Consider the following 21593-nt stretch of genomic DNA (forward strand, 5'->3'; position numbering starts at 1 on the left):
CAAATTGTTTCTGATGAATAAGTTCCCAGTGCTGTAGGTGGCAGCTAATATGTAAAGTCCCCACACAGACCTTTTCCATCCTGTCACAACATTGACAAAGCACGAGTGCACCTGCAGTGCTGAGCTGAGTGTGGTGGGCTGAATTTTCCACCAGTGGATAAAAGCAAATGTTGCCTTTTATTTGGCATCAACATTGTTTAAATTCTGTTTTAATATTCTCTCAATTCTGTTTGGCCGCCATAACAAAGACAGAAATGTAGTGGGTACGTAATTTTCTCTCCTTCCTGGGAATCAAATGCCAATAACATGGCATTGATTATACTTCAGAGATTCTTATAGCTGCAAAAGATGAAATCTCTCCTTTATTATGAAAGCAGGGATTTCAGAATTGTTTAAAAACAGCCTAAATCCTCAGGCAATACCTGTGCATACTAATTTCCCGTACCCTTGCTTTTGTTTTGGAAATAACAGGAGACTCTCAGATAATTGTCAGTTTTATTTTTCATCTGCACAATTGCACATGCCAATAGAAATACAGGGATATTATTTCCGAAGTTTTGCTGCTTTAGTACTTCATAATTATTCAAATTGTTTTCTGCTAAGACCCAAAAATTCCAGAGCATTTCCAGCCTTGAGTTTATCCTGTAAAAACAAAACACATACATATGTTTGTCCTTAGCTCATATTTAATTCCAATGCTTTTACTTGTGTTTTAAAAGGAACTGCTGCAAAGAGACTGAAGGCTCTCTTCCAGTCTTTGCAGAAATCAGTGTACTACACTGATTTTTCAGTGTTTTATCTCATGTCTCAGACAGAGACTTAAAAAGGAGGGAAAAGCCCTCAAATGTAAAAATCATACCTTCAGTTTATAGTCAAAATCATCCATTGAATCAATCAATTCTCCAGGTTCCAGTTCCCCAAGTGGAAAAGGGTAATCTGTCCCCAAAATAACTTTGTCCTGGTAATAAAGAAGAATTGTACATTTTGTAGTTACATTAAACAATAGAGTTTAAATAATATAGATATTAATATGTACAACAGTACAGTAACATCAATATTATATTTTAAACTCATAAGTTTTAATTTTTTCAGATTTTTAATTTCTTTTTTATTAACATTAAACAATAGAGCACATGCTTTCTGGAATGTATAATGAAGTACAAGAAATTAGATGTATATATTGGACAGATTAACTATGAAACTGAATATGATGATCATTACTTCCAATAGGAAAATAACAAAGCTTGAAAACAATGACTCAAGAGTTTTTGGTATGAATTTTATTTGGAAAAAAATGCAGGATATTTATTAATAATTTTTCTGGTATCTAACTGAAGTTATGGTATTTTAATTCTCATAAGCAGAAAGTGGAAAATGCAAATCCCAGGCTTGAGGCATGAGTGTCTATTGCTTGGGTGAATAAAACCCAGTTAAAACTTGTTTGACTCTGTGACCAGAGTTCTGTACTGAAATAGGGTAAAGAAAACACTATTCAGTTATTTTCTGAAATGGTTTGTTTTTCTTTCTGTTAAATGCTTTAAAATTTTTTTTTAATCTCCACTAGATGTCACCCAAAAGTCTCTGATAGAGCCTACACAAACCTTCGCCCAAAATCTAAACAGAAGAGACATTCTATTGTTCTCTCCTATGTTCTGTCCTGGGTTCTAATTTATTATGGAAGAATTAACATAAGATTAACATAGGAAAATTTATACCCTTTGTCTAATAAATCCAGTTCTGAGCATAGACTAAACAAAATAGATTTGGATGTGTGTGCTTTGAAGCACCTAAATATATTCTTTTATTTATAGTATTCGATACCAAGATGCTTTATTCACATAAGAAAAACAAATGCCAGGTATTTTATGATAAAAAAAAAACCAACTAAAAAACATACCAGGTTTATATGAGAAAGTGGGTTTTTAAGTAAAAGAGAAGGAAACAGAATTTGTCCATCTGTTTACTAGGGAAGGTCATGTAAGACAGGAAGGCTTGTATATTCTTATTTACATTTCCTACATACTAAACCAGAAATAAATCCCACATCCTCACTGCAATAATATATATTTTTCTTTTCCTCTCTATGTAGATATATTTCTTCCCTCTGTTTGAAAGTATTTCACAGCTAATCATGGGATCTATTCATTAGTAGTAAAATTAAGAGCTTTAAATCAGTAAGAAACATTTAGAAGCAGCATTCTTGCTGTGCTCCCAGTGATCTTGGGCTGTTCATTTGCACCCTTTGAGCTTCAGTTTTGTCCCCATCTATAAAATCGGGGTTGCAATACCTGTCTTTAGCAATCTGCTTCAGAGGAGTGCTGTGAAGCCTCTGCAGAAGAATAAGGCTCCTAGCATAAGGGAAGTAGTGTTATATTATCCCAAACCATATCAACAAAGCCAATTTCCCTAGAAGACTTGGAGGTCGTTTCCTTAATTAGCACATCTCTCCCATTAGAGAGGTACATGGGGCTAATGATTAACCTCAGTGGACCCTGCTACTCAGCACAACTTTTTTCACAGTAATAAGGACCCAAATCTGAAAATGAATCTCAGAAAGCTTTAAGCATGACTTCATCCTCTTACATAAGGAAAAATTGTATTTGCCTTGAATTTTGCCTTCTTTCCTACTGCCATGATGCACCTGAAAAAAAGTCCAGAATGCTTTAGTCAGTTCAGCTCCAACTTCTGACCAGAGAATGCTTTGCCTTTGGATGATGACTCTGGAGAAATCACCATGGGGAAGTTTTTGCAGAGATGCACTGAATCATTTAATCCCATGTCAACCCAGTTCTTCACTTTTTATAGCCAGCAACGTTGGGGATTTTGTGTTTATTGTATTTACCTCATGCTACCTCGTCACGGGGGGAGCGAAGGACTGCAGTGATTCTGTACTCGTACAAAATCCTTTCTCAGGAGTGTGTATTTCTGCTTCCATCCCCAATTAACCTGCACCCCAAACTAAGAGGGGATGACATTAAATGGACATGACTTATCACAGCTGTCAGTGGATTTTAACTCTGATCAGCTCAAGGCCAGCACGCCACACGCTGGTGCCAGGCAGTGGCTGTTCCCCAGGGACCCAAAGCCATGTCCAAGCACATCTTCCCTCACACTGATCCCTTCCTGCACAGCTCTGAGCTGTTCTCTGGAGACCTGGCCTATTTCAAACCTGCAGCTCACAAAGTTACAGTGTCAGCCTCAAGACTCCATCACATTGTTTTTAGCCCAGCATTTATTAATCTTATATGTGTTACTCTGCCAACACATGTCTGCACTGAAAGCGCTGAGATATTTGGTGTTTCTTTAAGCATTTGACTCATGGAAGGGTGTTATGTGAGAATGTCAACTTTCCTTAGAAAAAGAGGGAATTTTTAATCTTCATGGTTATAAAGTAAAGTTTGAAATCGTGATGTGAATGTTTTGTTTTCAAGGACAAGATGCCTTAGGCTACTGAAAAGAGAAAGAAAGTTCTCCTGAGTGTAAAAAACATGGTTTTAGTATCTGACTCATGACTTTTCAGCACTGGGATTGCACCTGATGTCACACTGTTTGAGCTCAAAATACTTAGAGTAGAAATAAAGAAGACACCAGCATCCTGTGTACTATGCTGGCCAAATTTATTGTGTTAAGACCCTTAATTTTAATAGTCTGTTGACGAAATAAATAAGACACCAGAGAGGCTGATGCTGAGTGAATTTTAGATTATCAAATTACAGTCCATAATCTGTCTCTCCTCAAAATTCCAGTTGCAAATACTAATCACAATTAAGGACCAGAGTCTATGTGTAGCTTCTTAGGATGAAAAGTAGAGAAATTAAAGTGTGGTGCAAAGACAGCAGCTTTCCCACAGCAGCAATAGTTTAGAGCAGCCTTGAGATGCAAAACTTCTGACTTTGAAGCAGAAGTGCTCTGAGACTTGTGTGCTACACAAGTTCAGACAGAAAAAAACTTCAATTCTTCAGCAGTGGATTCAGCATCCTGTTGTACTTTCCCTCCTGCTTTGCTCTTGACATATACAGTTCAGCTTAATAGATTCAAATCACAAAAAGAATCTGTGGTCTCAGCCAGCCTGAGTCACACAGCTGCTAATTTACCAAGGTTTTTCTGACAATGGCAAAACATGTCTCCCAACATTTTAAAATGGGTAAAAGGAAACAAGTGAGTGATCTTTTCTCCTTGCACTGGTAATTTAAAATTCAAGAGCTAGACTCATCCTTGTGTGCTAGAACTGCATGTACAAAGAAAATATACTTAGAATGAACATGGTCTGGATTTTGGGAGATTTCTCAGAAAAGGAGGTAACAGAGGCAAGTGTTGAGCTGTTACTCCATAAGCCTTGGGTGTCTTGTAGAATGGATGTGCACATCACATACAGTAAAATTTTAAATCTGATGTAAAAAACCTTAAAGCCACTTGCTTTAAGATACAGTTAGATTCAAAAGATAATGCATATCAAAAACTACTGGGCTGTGGACCATGATTTGTTTGCTATTTAGAGGTTGGCAACAGAAATTAAAAGAAATCAGTATTGGGTGGGAGCCCTAGTATTTTTTTAGTAACCCATCTGGTGCCTAAAATTAATCCCTGGCACAGAGATGGCAAATGCCACCTGTGTTAATACCCACTGATGTTATCAGAACTTGCCAGTACTAACAGCTTATTCCAGATCTTTTTTGAGTAAATTGACCTGGGTTTTATCTTACTTATTTCTAATGGAAATAGGCTCCACGGCAGGTTTTTTGCACATTTTTGGGGGCTCCTTCCATATATCTATTTTTGTTTCAGGGTGGTTTAACCAAAAAGGTGTTGTCTCAACTCCTTAGAGCTGCAGTGTTACTGTATTGTACAAACATTGTACATGTCACAAAAGTTTCCATACTATTGTTTCAAGCTGTAGTTGTGCTGTCAAATGGTTGATTTTCCATCAATCTTTAAATGCAAAGTTTTCCTAAAAGGCACAAGTCCTGCAGGGGAGCTGCAGGCAGAACTCCAGTCCCAGCAGACTTCAGGTACAGCATGAACTGAAAACCCACAGATTTTACAGTGATAGCTGAGCTCAGAGTACCACAATTAAGAAAGCAATAGTGCTGCATTGCTATTTCTGTCTGGCCTGAGCAAGTCACCTCTGTACCAGTTCTAGAGCAGATTTATTGCAGTAATCTGCTCAGACTATTAGAAATGGGAAATCAACAGATTCTTTTTTGTAGAAAAAACCCCCAATCAGCTGAGTGGTGTTTGTGAATTTTGGTCATACAGGAGACTCTGATGACAGCAACAGCCCCATACCATGTGAGTCTAGACACTGATGTACAGGAAACAGGACTTGTTGAGACAAGAAAATCCCTGTCAGAGCCTGCATTTCTGATTTGACATCTGGGAGATATCTGCCTCTGGCTGCAGACACCGTGAGGTGCAGAGATCAAGGCATAAAGACAGGTTGATTTGCAGTGATCCATTGGAAGCTGGCATGAGGGATGCCATCTTCAATTCCTTCCTGAGCATTTACTAAATGAGAAGGGATTATCTGAATGTTTTAGGATTTTTCTGCCCCATGCTGTACCTCATTTAAATGGTTTGCTAAACTACAAAGATTTCTTTACAAACAACTAAAATACTTCTGCAAACCCATAATGTTTAATTGTCTCTCTGAGATACTCACAAAAGCTTTCCTTATTACTGATTTTTTTTCTGTCTGTAACCTCCCAGGTGGAAATACAATTTGATTTCTTCAAGCATGCACTTGAATTTGAAAATTAAGCAATTTGAAAACCAGGTTCCAAATTGAAGCAACCTTTGCTTGAAGTCCCATCCTGAACAAGCTCAGAGAAGGATGGAACTAAGGTTGACAGTGCATGATTTCCTGTATTAAACCCACCATTTCAATAAATCCATATGGTAAAAGCATTACCAACATGACAGAAGCCCATCAATTTTTTTCACTGGGTGACACTGTCTTCTTCCTTCTTCCTTCTCTCTTCTCTTCTCTTCTCTTCTCTTCTCTTCTCTTCTCTTCTCTTCTCTTCTCTTCTCTTCTCTTCTCTTCTCTTCTCTTCTCTTCTCTTCTCTTCTCTTCTCTTCTCTTCTCTTCTCTTCTCTTCTCTTCTCTTCTCTTCTCTTCTCTTCTCTTCTCTTCTCTTTCTCCTTTTGCTATTTCCTGGAAAATTAACTGAAGAACGACTCACCCACTTCTGGAAGCACTAAAACTCACCTCTCCTACTATACTTGTTAGCAGCCTTAGTGCCCCACGGTCGTGGACAAGAGAGTCTGTGTAAAATGAGCCAAGGTATTTTCTTGGATCCACCTTATTATCCATGGCACACAAATCAGGGCGCACATTGAAGCCATGGGAGATTCGACCCACTGTGTATGGAAAAGCTCCACCTGCAAGAAAGAATTGTTAATAACTTTTAATAAGCTGAAAATATGTAAGAGGGAAAAAAGTCACCTTATCACCAAAGATCCGTAAGTTTTTCTGTCAGCTCTTTATAAAGAAAGTGCTTTGCACCAGTGGTTTTTTATTCCTTCACCTTCATTAGCTTGTCTCTATTTTTCTCACTTCTTCACTGCTGTGATGCCAAATTCCTCCTGCTGCTTCCTTGTCCCTTTCCTGAAACCACCTGCTGCCTCCCCTTCCTTTTTGTTTTCCCTTAACTGTTGTACCAGTTCAAGCCCTGCAGGCTAGAGAGTGTTCATAAAAGCAGCCGATCTGTCAGGCTATCTTCTTTGGGGTGACAGTGCTCAGCTGGTGGCAGGCTTCACGTGGTGACCCCATTAGCTGAGATACCAGAAAATACAACTGTACCATGCTCAGCCAAGGAACAGGAGTTTCACACGGTACACTACTCACCTCCATGTGCAAAGCAAACTTTCAGCTTAGGGAATTTTTCAAAAATTCCTCCCATAATCATGGAGCAAATGGCCATGGTTGTTTCTGTTGGCATGCCTAAGAAGAAAAACATTTTAATTGTACAAGAGCTTTACTTTTTAAACTTCCTATTTGATTTTTAAATGTTAATTCTCTTCCAGTAGCCTTGAGCCAACTGAAAAAGTAATAGTTGCAGGACAGCTACCGAAGGTCATGCATTATTTCCACTGGAGGGACACAGAATTGAACTCTAATTAACTGAAAGGAAGACACAGGCTTGGAAGTGAAGGTCTTCTGAATTCTAAGTCCAGTTTTTACTCCATACCACTAGGACAGATGGGTATATAGACAGGTTGGGTATGTCCTGAGATACCCTGTGCAGGCCTGATTCCCATTATCCTTGCTCAGAGACAAGTCTGGAATATGCCAGGGTGTCTTCTCTCCTCTGCTTGTGGGTTTCTTTTGCGTGGGAAGCGGAGCAGATATGCTAATGGATATTCCAACACAGATTTGGGGTTTGGTTACCACGTGATTCCAGATCCTACAGTTTAGAACTAACCTCTCTCTTTGCTCCTGCCTGAGTTGGATGCCTAGTTAGGAAGAGAATAGGAATTTAGGTTCCTACAGCAGGTCTCAGCTTCAGATCACACCCAACATATTTAGAATATCATGCCATTTTAAATACCCAGCTTCAGACATGTAGCTTGAAATCAGGAGCTGAGTTCCCCATATTTATGGGGGAAACAACACCTATGCATCTGCAAAGGTTATTTTTATTAATGTTTTACCATACGCTCAGATGCAAAACATTATTAAGCTTAGTAAGAAAATATTTTATTTTTATTTTGTTAAGTAAATGCAATAATTTTATTTTCTTCTTAAATCTGTGTTGTTGAGCCTGATCTGATTAAGACTAACTGATATTTTTTCAAGATAATGCATTGGTGATTGGGACAGCAAGATTTTCCAAGCCGAATGTGTATTATATATATATATATATATATATATTGTGTATGTTTTTCAGAACTGGTGGCAGTGCAAAACCATGCAAAAAAACCCCAATACAAAACAAAATGCATGAGGGTAGAATCAGGTCTAAACATTTCTGGGTAGCAGAATAACCCTGCTCCTGTTATTTAGTGTTATGATTTACCTATCAAAAGGGGAAAAAATGGAAACTAGATAATATCCCACATCTACTGAGAGCTTTCAAAGTACATGTTGTTTCAGCTACAGCTGATGTAAAGTTAGATTTATTTCCTCTCTGATCAACCTGTTTCTAAGAAATAACCCAAGAAATTATAGGAAAAAAACGGTTGGTTTTGCTTCCTTCTTAATTTACTTCTGTTATTTTTGTGGAGCTAATTTCTGAGATGATTCACTTCTTCCGTGTTATCTGCTCTTTGTATTTAGGGCAAAAGAGAATACTATATTCTGTTGCTAGTCTGAATAATTTTAATTCTAAGTATTTCAAATAAAAGCTAAACAAGCTTAGAAACAAAGGACTGCTGAGTTTACACAACAGACTTTATCATAATACTAGATTAAAAAAAAAAAAGAAAGTTTGACAGAAAATTGATGTAATTTTCTCTGTACTTGTACTTTACTTGGCAGCAAACTCCTGGACATAATCCAGTTCATAAATGTAGGTTAAGCAAAGTAAATATATACTTACCTATTAGCCAGGGAAACCAATATTTGGACATCCTCCCATCTATCTGCATGTCCCAGGGATGCACAAAGAGACAGCAATTTAATTTCTCAGCAGCCTGCAGCAAAAAGAAAAAGTCTGAATCTTGATGAATCCTAGCAAAATGCATCTTAGATCTTAGTCATGCTTTTCAATGACCTGCAGTAGTACTGAGCAGTAGTACCAGTAATGAAAATAGGCCCACAAGTAAGAACTAGATGCAATAGTTGGCTGTATTTACTCCTCTGGGCCATATTCTGAAGTCCTCAGTTTCAGAGCTCCTCCTGTGACTACAGGACTGGAAGCATAGATGACAACATCTCTTTAGTGAACCAAGTGTTTCTCAGAATAATGCAGTACAAAATGCTTTTCCAACTCTGTTTTTCAGCCATCCTGTAGTATAAAATCAGTTCAAGCAAACATTCTTTTGGTTTCATTACACATATGAGGATGAATTCCCATATTGTCTTATAGAATCCTTTGAGAATGGTTTTGCAGAATTGTTCCAGCTGCATTCAGAAATTTTCATTGAGTTGCACTACATTTGTCCCCTTTGACCCTCCACCTTAAAGGTTAAAAAAATGTTAAATTATTCCTAATTCTTCCTAAGAGTTCAAAATCTGGCTGTATTCTGCTCAATAATCCATCTCTACCCATGTACAGTAATTCTTCCAAAACTACTGACATCTTTGGAAAGGCAAACAGAAGACTAGTGTTGGATGCTGACTCTGACTGTAATTTAACTGTGTGCTTAAATTTAAATACACAGTCATCAGAGTCATTCATATGCTTAACCAGGATTTAACAGCTTCGTTTTGTCAGATGTATTTCTGGACATGCTCTTGTTGCTAAGGAGATTATCACACATTTGAAAAATTTGGGTTTATTTACCCATACATGCATAAATAAAAGCTGCAACTTTTGGATCATGGAGAATAATTGCCATCTACATTTGTAAACTAGAAAGAGCAATTCAATAACTGGCCTGGTAGTTTGGCAAAGTTCATTATCCAATATGGCTTAATTTCATAATCTGTATTATCCAGAGATGTTTCTAAAAATGAAAGGGGTTACTTCCTACATGTGTGAAACATAAGCTGAAGGATGTACAGTATAAGAGAGAGATCCCAGAAGAAGAGAGGGATCTCAGTAGCAGAGACATGGAGTTACTGGAGAGAGTTCCAAGATGATGAAGGGACTGAGCATCTCTCCTGTGAGGAAATGCTGAGAGAACTGGGACTGTTTGTCCCCTAGAAGAAAAGGTTCAGTGGAGATCAGGAAATTTCAGGTCGCTCAGAGGGATGGTGGAGCTTCCATTCTTGGAGATTTTTGAAAGCCACCTGGGCATAGTCCTGGGACCTGGCTGTAGGTGGCCCTGCTTGAGCAGGGGTTTGGTCCAGGTGGCCCCCAGAGGTCCCTCCCAACCTCAGCCATGCTGTGATTCCATAAATGTGGGCATCTCCAAGAGCAGATGTTGGTATCTGACTGCATATGGCCATAAAAACAAGTAGTCCAGGTGCTGCACCAACAGAGTTTCTGAATAAATTGAGCATCCTGCAAAACAACCTCTGTGAATCAATTCCAGGCTGACAGCCCTAATAACTTGAGAAACAGATTCAGAATGGACATTGATTAAGCCCCTAATTTAGACAAATGACCACCCTCATCTGGATCTCAGGCTATTTAAGAAATGCTATCTAATAATTAATTTGATAATCAATACATTCAGTTTGGAAATTTTGGTCCTGTTTACATAGTTCTGTGTGGTGCTTTGGTGCTACAGGCATCTCTGATAATCTCAGGGGGGTTTATTTCAATAGGATTGGATACAGTAACTTGAACTCAAATGCAAACAGGGCTTTATCTGATATTGCACTTATCCTCACAAATCAAGAAAGCAGATCTACAGTGAGAACTCGTATAATAAAACAAAATTTGTTATTCATTATTATAAAATGTGTTTCAGAGTATCTTGTATCATTGCCATTATATCCTATAAAGAATTATCATTTACAACTAAAGCTGAGTCTCTCTGATCACTAAGCAGATTAGAAGGCTCAAATGATGACTCAATATGCTCCAAGATATTTTTAGACAGATTTCCATATCACAGGATTCCCCCAAAGAAGGAAAGCAACAGCTACTCACAGCATAAACATCGTAGAGCTCTGGGGCATTCAGGTCCCACTCATTGACATGAGATCCAATCTGCACTCCAGGAAATCCAAGTTCATTCACACAGCGGTGCATTTCCCTCACAGCCAGCTCTGGAGCTTGCAGAGGTAACGTGCCCAGCCCAATAAACCTCTTGGGGTACTTCTTTACTGTAGCAGCCAAGTCATTATTTAACATCTGGGCAAGATCTAAAGTATCCTGAGGTTTGGCCTGGTAAGATATGAAGCAGAACAGTACATTTAAACATAGTTCTCAAATGTTACTACCTTTGGAAGTTATTAGATAAATGTCATTGCAAACAACTGGTAGGGTTTGAACCCAAATTTGCTTTACAGTTCTGAATAGCTGGAAGCCAGTAGGGCCTTGCTTGAAAACCTCTGGGTATGGTTCTGCTTTTTCTCTTGAATATTTTATCAACTGCTGTTGGCTTTACTGCTCGGGATGAGTGTAATAAAGCCCAGGTTGCTGATGCACGTAAGTATCTGGTCTTTTGTGTAAAGCAGTCCCCTGGTTTTGTGTATCCCCATGCAAAAACCTCTGGATATAATTTTTATACATAGCAATGAATATTTACTCTCCTAATACTGGAGCTGAAGAAATAAAAATAAGAAATGGGAGATGCTGGAACATGTGAATTCTACAGAGAAAGCTTGAGCAAACTTCTCTAACATTTAGAAGGAGATAACATCCATAATTCTAATAAGGAAGTGCAATATCCAGGCAATCAATCTCTAGTTTTTTCCCCCCAATACATGTTTAATGGAAAATATTCCCTTAGATACCAGAATAAAATTTTGAAGAGATGTTACTAACTAGAAATGATGAAAATCAATGGTATTTCTTATATATGGGCTTAGCACAATAGTTCTAAATGCACAAATCCATTTACATACAAGCATTTGACCTGTACACATTGCTAGTCACATTCAGAATGTATTTAGAACAGCATTTTCCTGTGATTTATCTCCTCAGCCTGTCTTTATTTCTTTGAAGCATTCAAGATCACCACATGGGGAACATAGGAACTTAAATTTTGCTCCTGAATTTTAAGATTCAAAGCATTCTAGGTTATTAATGAGTCCCATGCCACATTTAAAAGAAAGTGGGACAAGGCCACAAATACATCCTTTATGTCTTTTTTTTTCCTTGGGAAAGTACTGATTGATGTCTAGCTTTCATGGAATGTGTACATATATGTCTGCTTGCTAACCATGGGCTCATATTGGATATATTTTTACTCTCCATTTCCAGCTGCCCCCATAAGGCCCCCAGAAGAAATTCAGTTGTTTTATCTTTTCTCCCTGGGTGTGCTCTGGTGTGGAGCTTTGCCAGGACATCCTGCAGACATCTTCTCATACCTGCACTCCTTTTTTGCCTTTTCTTTTTCACAGCAGAACAATTCTAGTGACTACTTCAATTTGTAGGAAGATGCTTTTGTATTTTAAAAATGTTGCTACACATGAATTATGAAATATCTTAGTTGGAACCTACCCAGTAGCTGAACATTACAGGAACTGTGGACAGGACTTGGACGGTGACTCCTGAGGAAGAAAAAGCAAATATTAATGCTTCCTTTTTTGTGGTCTGTTTTTGATAAAATGTTATAAATAAGAAAGTACTTTGGTTTGAGAGGCAGAATGTAAAAGCTTTAATGATAAGAAAGATTGATTTAATAGTGACATTGAAAGTTCTTTTTTTAAAAAATTAAGGATCATGGCAATAAAACTCATAGTGTATCAATTTATTAGGATTTGGATATTTGGCTAAGTAGAAAGAACAAACACTGCCATATTCATACTAGCTAATTTGTGAAATTAGGGCTTTTGATTTAAGAAGGATTTAGTATGCACATGTACAAACAATTAAAATAGCAATTTAGTATTACTCTCACATGAATGAAATTGACATTAAACCAACAGAGTACATTAACTCAAGTTTACTTTGGGGTGAATTTGTCATATATATTAAATAAATAAATGAATTAGCCCAAAGATAAATAACAATATGTTACCAATGGTTGTTAAACAGTGTTTTCCTAAGTGTTCCCAAAGCTATATTGTGTTAGGTTTCATTCATCTTGTGTCTGGACTACTGAGCTTGTAAATATAAAAAAATCTGCCTGTTTTCAGAATTAATTTTGATGTTAAAAATAAAAAGAATTAAGTCCATGTTGTTTTGTTTCTGCTCAAACACAAATCTCTATTATAATATTTTGTGTGACAGGTTACAGGAGTGAAAACAACAAACCTGGCAGACAAGCAAAACAAACAATAAAGAGTAATTAGGACATCACAAAATAGTTACATGCAAAACTATTTCATTTTGGTGTTTTTTTAGGTTTGTTTATAATATTTTTGCACATATCTTGTCATGCTTTAAAAAATTTAACGTGGTTGTTAGTAGTAAAACTACTAGAACAGAAGATGGCAGAAAAAAACTCCAGGAGAATGAACTCTAGGGGAACTCTAAATGACTTGCCAAAATATTTGAATGATTAAAGTGATTTATCCTCCTCCTCAGAAGTTTAAGTAAGAAACAAGAGAAGAAGCTGACTCAGATTGCTACAAGATCTGATTAATATTATGTACAACTGCAATGGTTTAGGGGTAAGGATTAGATCTGCAAAATTACATAAATACTGAATTATCCAAGTTAGATCATCCACCAGTACAAACAGTTGATTAGTCTGTTGAGAACATTATCCTTGTTTTCCACAAAAACCATTGTATCTGCTTTCAATCCATTTTTACACTTCTGAGCAAATTTACCCTAAACCTCAAAGGTACATTTCCAAGCTGACTGTTCCTAGACATTAGCTTTAGGAAGAAGAATCAGCACAGAAAAGCCTCTACTTTTTTACCCTCTGAGAAAATAACAAGAAAAGGCAGTTAGGATGAACTGATATATTTTCTCAGACAAAATTGTGATGATTTGTGTCACAGAACTGTAATGTTAATTACTTTTACAGCTTGTTTTATTGAGTTACATGGATAGCTTGCTTTATTGAGTGGATCAAGACAGAAGTATGCACATCAATTAGACCTAGGACATATGACTGGGTGAACTAATTGAGTCTCTTTGGTCCACTGGAGACCATTTCTTTTTACTGGCAAGATTTCTTTGGCCTTGCACAAACAAAGCCTTTTAGCAAACAAGCTCTAAGTTATCTCTCTGAGTTCAAAATAACTTTCAGTGACTGATTCTAGTTTTGTTCAGCTGGGAGATTTCTTGCATCTTTGTCCCAAAATTATGCCATGTTTGGAGGTTAAATTTTAGGTATAATCTATCTCAGCCTGTGTAAGAGAAAGCAGTCTGAACTAAGTAGCTACAGCTTTCTAAACCAAAAAGGAATAAATGTAGTCCATAGTCTTTATCATTAGCTGAGCAGTAAGGATGAAAGAATGAAAAACACCAAGGCCTTTTTTCTCCCCCACATAATTAATTGGCTGATGCCTGTATGTCTGGAGTGCTGTAATAAAAAGGGACATTTTTAGGGCACAAGTCACCAGATGGTGCTGTAACATACAGGTTTAGATTTTTTTTTAACCAAGCGAGCACTGTTTAGTTCATGAAGAAATATTGTGATGCTGCTTTCATGATACATTTTCTTTTCTGGAGAGCTGCTGCAAAAACTTGAAAAAAAAAATCCTCCTGTGTTTTCCCTTTGTCTACAACAAATATATGGGGCAGAACTGCTTTGTAGAAACTTGCCATTAGTGCTGAGGGAAATATCTGAAAGAGAAAGATGCCCAAAGGCTATTTATGATCCACTGTGTAGTTGAGTGATTTGGTAATTCCCAAAATCCCTGAGCTAACTCAGAGAAACATTACAGCCTAGTCAAGGCATGATTCTATGGTTCTGTGACAAGGCAGCATATTTCAGAGTCTGCAAAGGCTTTCTGGAATTACCATTAAATGTCTAATGGCTGGAGTTTCAAATACTGCTTTTCCAGGGTGAAAATGAAGTAGATGAAAATTGTCTAAATAGTGTTTACATAAATTGCCCACTATCTGGTGGGTTCCCAAGCTGGCCTATGTAATGTGTTGCATTAAACCTCCCTAAGAAGAACAACCCAGACTATCTCCTAACACAGAATCACAGAATAATTAAGGTTGGAAAAGACCTCTAAGATCATTGATTCCAACCATGAATCCAGTTCTGCCAAGCCCACCACTGGACTGTGTCCCCAGACACCACATTACACATCCTTTAAATCCTTCCATGGATGGGGACTGCACCAGGGCTGTTCTAGGCTTGACAACATTTCTAGTGAAGAAATTTTTGCTGATATCCAATCTAAACCTCCCCTGGTGCAATTTCAGGCAGTTTCTTCTTGTTTATTATTTGTCATCTTGGAGAAGAAACCAATTCCCCACTGGCTACAACCTCTTTCATGTGCTTGTTGAGGGTGATAAGGCCTGAGAGGAGGAAGCAATTATCATAAAGATGCTACTTGTGCAATATCCACTCTTTGAAGCAATTCAGGTGTCAGTTCCTTATGAAAAGTTCAAGATATTCAAGTTGTGTCTACTGGGAAAGTGATGTAGGAACTAATCAGGCCTCAATCTAAGAAAAAATAATCTTTAGTAACATATTATTTCTCTTACAAGAGAAATTTGGAATTACAGCGTTAATAAGAACTAGCAAAAATAATCGATCAGCCTAGAAATTCCTTCCCTCATCTTCAGTCTCCTGTCTTACCAGCCTTATTTAGTAGCTTGCATGGAACATGATGGAAAATAAATTTGCAAATTTGGCATCTGGTTAAATTTCTAAATGAGGAAAACTCCCTTTTCTGATAAAGTAATTGTACCAGTCTAGGCTCAGAGTCCTAGAGCAAAAACACAAAATGAGGCTGAAACATGGATAAACAGAAAAAAGGTATTAGAAAAGGAAACAGACATACAAGAAATTCTGTGTGTAAAAAGAATGTTTTTAATATTTGGAACAAAAATGAAAGGGCTTCCTCCTCCTTCATGAATGTTTTAACTGGAATGTGTGGTGCCATTTCAAGTCCAGGGTCAGTCATCCTTACTTCTGTCAATGAGTTCCTTAAAATTAATAAATTCTAGTGGGGAATAAATTGCTACTGAGAATGAGGAAAGTTATGGGCACAGCATATATACTTCTGAGTGTAAAGCATATCAGTTTCCAATTACTTTCAACAGATTTAAACCAAGGACTTAGTATGCTAAACCTTTTTTTGATATTGTTGTTGAGCACTTTCAGATGGACTGACAGAGAAGTTGTTATTCTAAGTGAAGCACAATGATTTGAGTTCCTTTGTGGAGGTACCTGACTGGTCCATCTCTTTAATCCGTACTTCTGGATCCCAGCAGTTCTCTTGAATGACTCTAAAAACCTTTCCATCCTTCATCATCTTTGCCTGTCCCTGTGGAATGACATTTCCATATATTATAAATGTGACAAAGTAGTACCTGCTAATTTATAGTCTCTTGATATATTGTGCTCCTTACAGAAATTCAGTGGCAAAATTTTGATCTTTGATTTCTATTCAGTAGGTATTTTTAAACAGAAACTATTTTAAAAATAGATATGAGTAAAACAGTCATTTGTAGTTCTGATTTAATTCTTCAGAATTATAAAAAAAAATTCTCTTCCTTTTGCAATGTACATCACTCTATATTTATTTGGAAGAGATACCAGGTACCTTAATCCAAGTTTATCCTCAAACCAAATTTTGACCTCAAAACAATGCTCTAATTAAATCTGTGCTAAATTTTCCCTTTGGGTATGTGTGTGTTGTTTTAAAGTCAATAGCATCACAATGATTCCAGTAACTACAGAAATAATTGTGTAACACAGTTAATTTCAGTCCAGTGATTTCTTAACATCAGTGATACTGAGACAAAAAGAGACCTATTGTGTTGTCTTCAGATTACGTTTTCTCCTTGTTAAGAAAAAAAAATATTGAAGAATTTGGAGAAGAAAAGTCCCAAACAAAACTTATACACAGTATAAACCCATGACCTGAATTAGTGTAAAACCTTTCTCATATGCCACCAACTCCCAGACTTAGGAAGTTCAAAATATTATCAGAGTCATGAAATTTGTTCCTTTATCAGCCTGTAAACTTTTGAAATGTCATATCTGGTTGATTTGTGAATCGTTCAAAGAGAGGCAGTGTCACCACATTAAGGAAATTGTCTGTTACAATTAGGGGTGCCCACCAGCTGCTACAGACACAACAGGATTTCTGCTGGCACAAATAGGTGAGATACAATTCACCAACACCTGCAAGCCCTGAGTATTTCTTGGTGGTTTCAATCTGCTGCAGGGGTAAATGGAAAGTCAGAGGATCCCCTGGTGCTGTGCATGAGGGCTGGGTCAGTGCAGTCCTGCAGCAGAGGCACTGGGCAGAGAACACACTCCATCTGCAGGTAAAACCCAAAGCCACACAAGAAAACCCAGCAGCCATTCCTTCACCTTCCCAGTAAACAGGGGCTGAGGGCAAGGCAGTCTTTGGGTCCTTCAAGAAAGGGATTTCTTTCTCTCTCCAAAGGCCACTTTATTTTTCCTCACAAAATTGGTCTTATTTAGGATCCTGTCAATTTTTCTAAAGAAAAGAACCTGTTAAATCAGAATATTTACAACCAGTGTGCCCAGCCAGGGTGGGGGTTCTGTCCTCCTCTTCTGAGAACTCAAACTGTTCTTAACCTTGAATTTGTTACTACCTTCACATATCATTCACAGATATACTGTCCTAATGAATATTTTAAAGCCATCCCCAACAAATCTAAGTGTGCTGCCTTGGCAACCTGTCAAGTTACTTGTTAGCTGTATCATGGGTTGTGAAAATTACTTGAAATATTACAACTACAGGGTCCTGATCCCCTGGTGAAATAATTCAGGTTCTTGTAAAACTGGTTTTCCAACCTGATGGAGAGGTTTACTGTAGCCATGCACTGAAATACATTAAGAAAATTTTAGTGTATTGATACAGGTTGTCCAATAAACAAAAGAATATTTGGGGTGTGAGAAAAAGACACAGTAGAACCAAACACTTTGTCACATATGAATAGATCACCTGGACTGGAACAGTAACTCTTCCATTCTATTCTCTACTTTTCTACTCCACCTCATCCTAAAAATTATCTAATATTTATTTTGATTAATGTATGTGGAAATTAAGAGAGAGACATTTAAAAATTGTCATGCAGGCTGATTTGGTTCTGCAAACTACATTTTAAATTCTCTCCTCACTAAACTCCTCAGTCACATCCCAAAATGCACTTTTCAAATATGCATGTAATTATTTTCTTCCAGTTTCACTCTGGTGCTTCTTCAGAGAATGCTATGAGAGGCCTTTGGGGTTTTTTTTTAAAATCTTAGGAGTTAACATCCCCAGCTCCACACGTCTGAACAGGATTTTATTTTGCCATGCACGTTTTGTCATGCAGAATTTTCAGACAGAAGTAGGCTGGATGGAATTCTTGGAGGAGCATGAAAGGCCATTATTGACTTGTCACAAAGTTCCTCTGCAAACTATTTTTAGCACAGAATTTTAGACCTGTAACAAAATGACCAGAAATGTGTCCAATCCCTGTCTCCTTCCTGCAGCTGTATCCCAAAATCTGTGCCATCCATGCTTTGGCTTTGCAGGTAGCTTGTTCTTGTTTATTAAAATATCAGTTCCTTTTGGGTTTGCTTGTCATACAGATGACTGCATCTAACTCAACCCAAATCTGTATGTAATCTGCTCTAGCCTGACCTATCTTGTTGGAAAGATTCCAAGTGTTAAAGTGAGATGATAAAGAAGAATAGATGCTGGTTCATACAAGAGAGTCTGCGTTTCATCTTTCAGGCAAAAGGCTCTGCTGAGGTATATTAGGACTTGGCCAGATACAACTTCATAGGAAATAGACCTCTAGAGAAATCTGTATCAAAGACAGAGCCAATCTTATTGCCATTTTGCTTCTCTAATATATCTCCTGTGACTTTCTATTCCTGATGATGACACAAGAACAGCTCTGAGCACCAAAGAGCCCAAACCTTGCAGTGATGATCCAGCTGTACCCATCCACCATATCCATATCTCTGTGGAGGAAAGAAGAGAAAGACAGGGCTAGTTAGCTCTCTGCAACAGCAGTAGTAATAATATTAATATTAATAATGATAATAATAATATTAGCAGTTCTTACAAAAATACCTCATTCAGGAGAAACACTTGCACGTGCTGAGCTTTCAGCCAGAGCAGCCTCACTGACGTCAGCAGAAGTGCTGGAGTGTAGCTGGACTGGACTAATGGTGTCTGTACAGCTGGAATTTTATTTTCCAGTTCAATAACATTTTTAAACAACTGCTTTAGAAATGCTTAAAGTTGCTTACTACATTGGGGTTCTAACTGAAATAATTTTGACACTGAAAATATTAAATTAAGCATCTGGCAGTGTGAAAATTGAGCCGACAGCTTTCCAATCTGTGATCAGTTAATCATTAGCACAAAGATGCATTGATTCCACTTTTCAGCTTCCATGACTCAGCAGCAGGAGTGAAGGTCAGCCTCTTGTCTATTAATATTTAAACAGGGAAGAGAAGCTAAAAAGGAGAAGCTTAGATGCTCATTGATTCTTTCAGAGAGATTCAGAATTGTTCATGCAAAAATCGCAAAATCTACATAAGATGCTGATTTCCTTTTACTTTCAAAAATTATCAATTCGAAAGGAACGAACTCTTGAAATCTCTGAGTGAAAACAACACTCACAATTCCCATTTCTCAAAAAAAACAAACATTTAAAATGAAACTAAGTAAGAGCAGGCACTTGTTTTGCTGAAGTGTAAATGATTTGGACACAGTCCTGAATTTCCTGTGATAGCAAATCATCACTCAGTGCCACTGTGAGCTCTCCTAATGTGGGTGTGAGGAGCCAAACCTCCTGACCTCAGCCAGAGGTGCAGTCACTGAGGCTGTGTGCTCTGTTTAACTAGTCAACTATGTAAATTTTATTTAAATTTATACATCTATGGGTTTATACACATGTAAAAATACTGAAATTTTGGGAAAGTTTAATGAGTGACAACTAATGAGAACTTTAAACTAGATCCATGCTAATTGCAATTGTAAGCTGAGCAGAAAACAAGTACCTGAAATGGGTACTGAAGGAGCCCATAGGCAATAGAGAAATTCACTGGTTTTGAACTTATTTTATTCTTTCTTCCCCTCAGGTATTAGTTGTAGGTATTGACAGTCCATATCTGCTTTTTCTGTGATTTTCTATACTTGTGATATTTTCCTAGGCTGTTAAATCAGTATTTTGACAATAGAATTTTCTAGTTTGAAGGTCCAGTACTTACAAAGCTGGAAGCAAGAAAGAGAAGTTTAGCACTAAATAAATGTGTGCATGTTAAGATGCCTCATTGGTTTTCCTTGCATGATCTGTGTTAATGGCTTGAATTTCCAGAGGACTCCAGGGAATTCTGAGAGTTGTTTTCTACTCTGAGCCCATTAATAAACCATTGAATCGCTCAGAACCGAGGGAAAAAAACCTAGCAGGTGGAAATTAAATTTTAAAAATTTGTTATTTGCCTCTTTATCTCTGTTTAAAGAAATGCAGTGCTGGCCCACAGTGTCTAACATTAGTGAATTTAGTCTTGATGTATATCTGTGAACATCAAGGAATTCTTGGGGTCATTTTATGTCAGTGAATTTATTGCCTTTTTAAAGTACTTACAGACAAAAATATTTATTTTAAAAAAAAACTTCATATAACATCAGAATGAATTCTGTAGGTGTTTTTATGAAGTTATTGCACAAAACCAACAAAATCTGAAATGTGCAAAAGCAACCTGTCTTTCTAGTATGGATATTTAAACTCCTATCCATTAAAAACAGACATAATTATTCTAAAAGTATCTGTATCCTCACCTACATTATCCAGTGTATGTGTTTTTCATCAGGAGCTCTTATTATTACAAATAGGGTGTTCAAATAGATATTTATAAAAAACCTTCCTAGCCAAACAAGGAAACAAACATTCCTTTCCAGGAGGTTTTGTGCATAATGATGTTATTTTTCACAACTAATGAAGAAATAATCCTATGTATGCTTTCAATGCCAGGTTTTCTCTTGACTTTTTTTTTTTCTAATATGCTGTTTACATTTCCCAGCTGCTCTCTCTCTAATATTGACTGAAACTGGACTGCTTAATATCACAGAAATGCAGAGCTAATAGATAAGAAATCCTTTCAGATTGATTACATTAAAACCTAAATGACATTTTTAATTCTAAAATGCATTTCATAGGATCATGAAAAATATTGTGGACAAGAATAAATTTATAACACTGAATTATAACAACAACAACAACAACAACAACAATAAGTTAACAGAAATTCACTTATAGCTTCAGTGTTCTGACAACTGAGATTTTCTATTTTAAATACAACAGGCTACTTCTTTCCAGTAACTGAAAAAATAACAGATATTAGTAAAATTATCATCATCAATTAGCTGTACTTAGAGTGACCCCACTCCCATTGAAGTTAATGATTTCATGCCTGTGGGTATAATGATGTGAATGAATTTGTCTTAGTTAACATTAATTTTGTCGAATATTTGATGATTTATTTTCTTTAAAACAAAAGTGAATACCATTTAGGAATGGAACAGAACAGCTCTATTTTTATCAAGAAAGTGGAATTTATGCCTTATTATCCAAAAAATTTTGTGTCTTAAAAATCTCAAGGAAAACTTTAAGAATTGCTTCAGAATAAATAAAAAATGGGGATCAGAGACCAGTTTTACATGCCCTTCTGACTGGACTCTTGCTTTTCAAAGTAGTGAAATACAAATATTATAGAGTTGGAAAAATATCCCAAATTAGACAAAATCCTAGAGATAT

The 21593-nt window shown here is 36.9% G+C and overlaps 1 protein-coding gene across 1 annotated transcript; it reads right to left on the bottom strand.

Annotated features, from left to right (window-relative positions):
* Positions 1-478: 478 nt before the first annotated feature.
* On the bottom strand, positions 479-18773 carry ACMSD (aminocarboxymuconate semialdehyde decarboxylase). The gene is made up of 9 exons (XM_084209105.1): positions 18745-18773; positions 16027-16123; positions 12222-12271; positions 10704-10940; positions 8541-8634; positions 6848-6943; positions 6209-6381; positions 860-958; positions 479-642 (listed from the first exon to the last, which is right to left on the bottom strand). The coding sequence occupies exons 2-9, from the start codon at positions 16109-16111 to the stop codon at positions 580-582; spliced, it is 897 nt and encodes a 298-aa protein (XP_084065231.1). The 5' UTR covers positions 16112-16123; positions 18745-18773; the 3' UTR covers positions 479-579.
* Positions 18774-21593: the final 2820 nt, after the last annotated feature.

Source organism: Fringilla coelebs (genome assembly GCF_963513975.1).
Source record: "Fringilla coelebs genome assembly, chromosome: 7".
In the NCBI taxonomy this organism is placed as follows: domain Eukaryota; kingdom Metazoa; phylum Chordata; class Aves; order Passeriformes; family Fringillidae; genus Fringilla; species Fringilla coelebs.

Bases quoted from the DNA above. Each gene is read 5' to 3' on its own strand.
- ACMSD (XM_084209105.1), bottom strand. From the start codon at position 16,111: ATGATGAAGGATGGAAAGGTTTTTAGAGTCATTCAAGAGAACTGCTGG. The intron at 12,272-16,026 runs GTACCTCCACAA...TTTCTTCCTCAG, and splicing joins TAAAGAGATGGACCAGTCAG to GAGTCACCGTCCAAGTCCTG. The intron at 10,941-12,221 runs GTAGGTTCCAAC...ATATCTTACCAG, and splicing joins CTGTAATGTTCAGCTACTGG to GCCAAACCTCAGGATACTTT.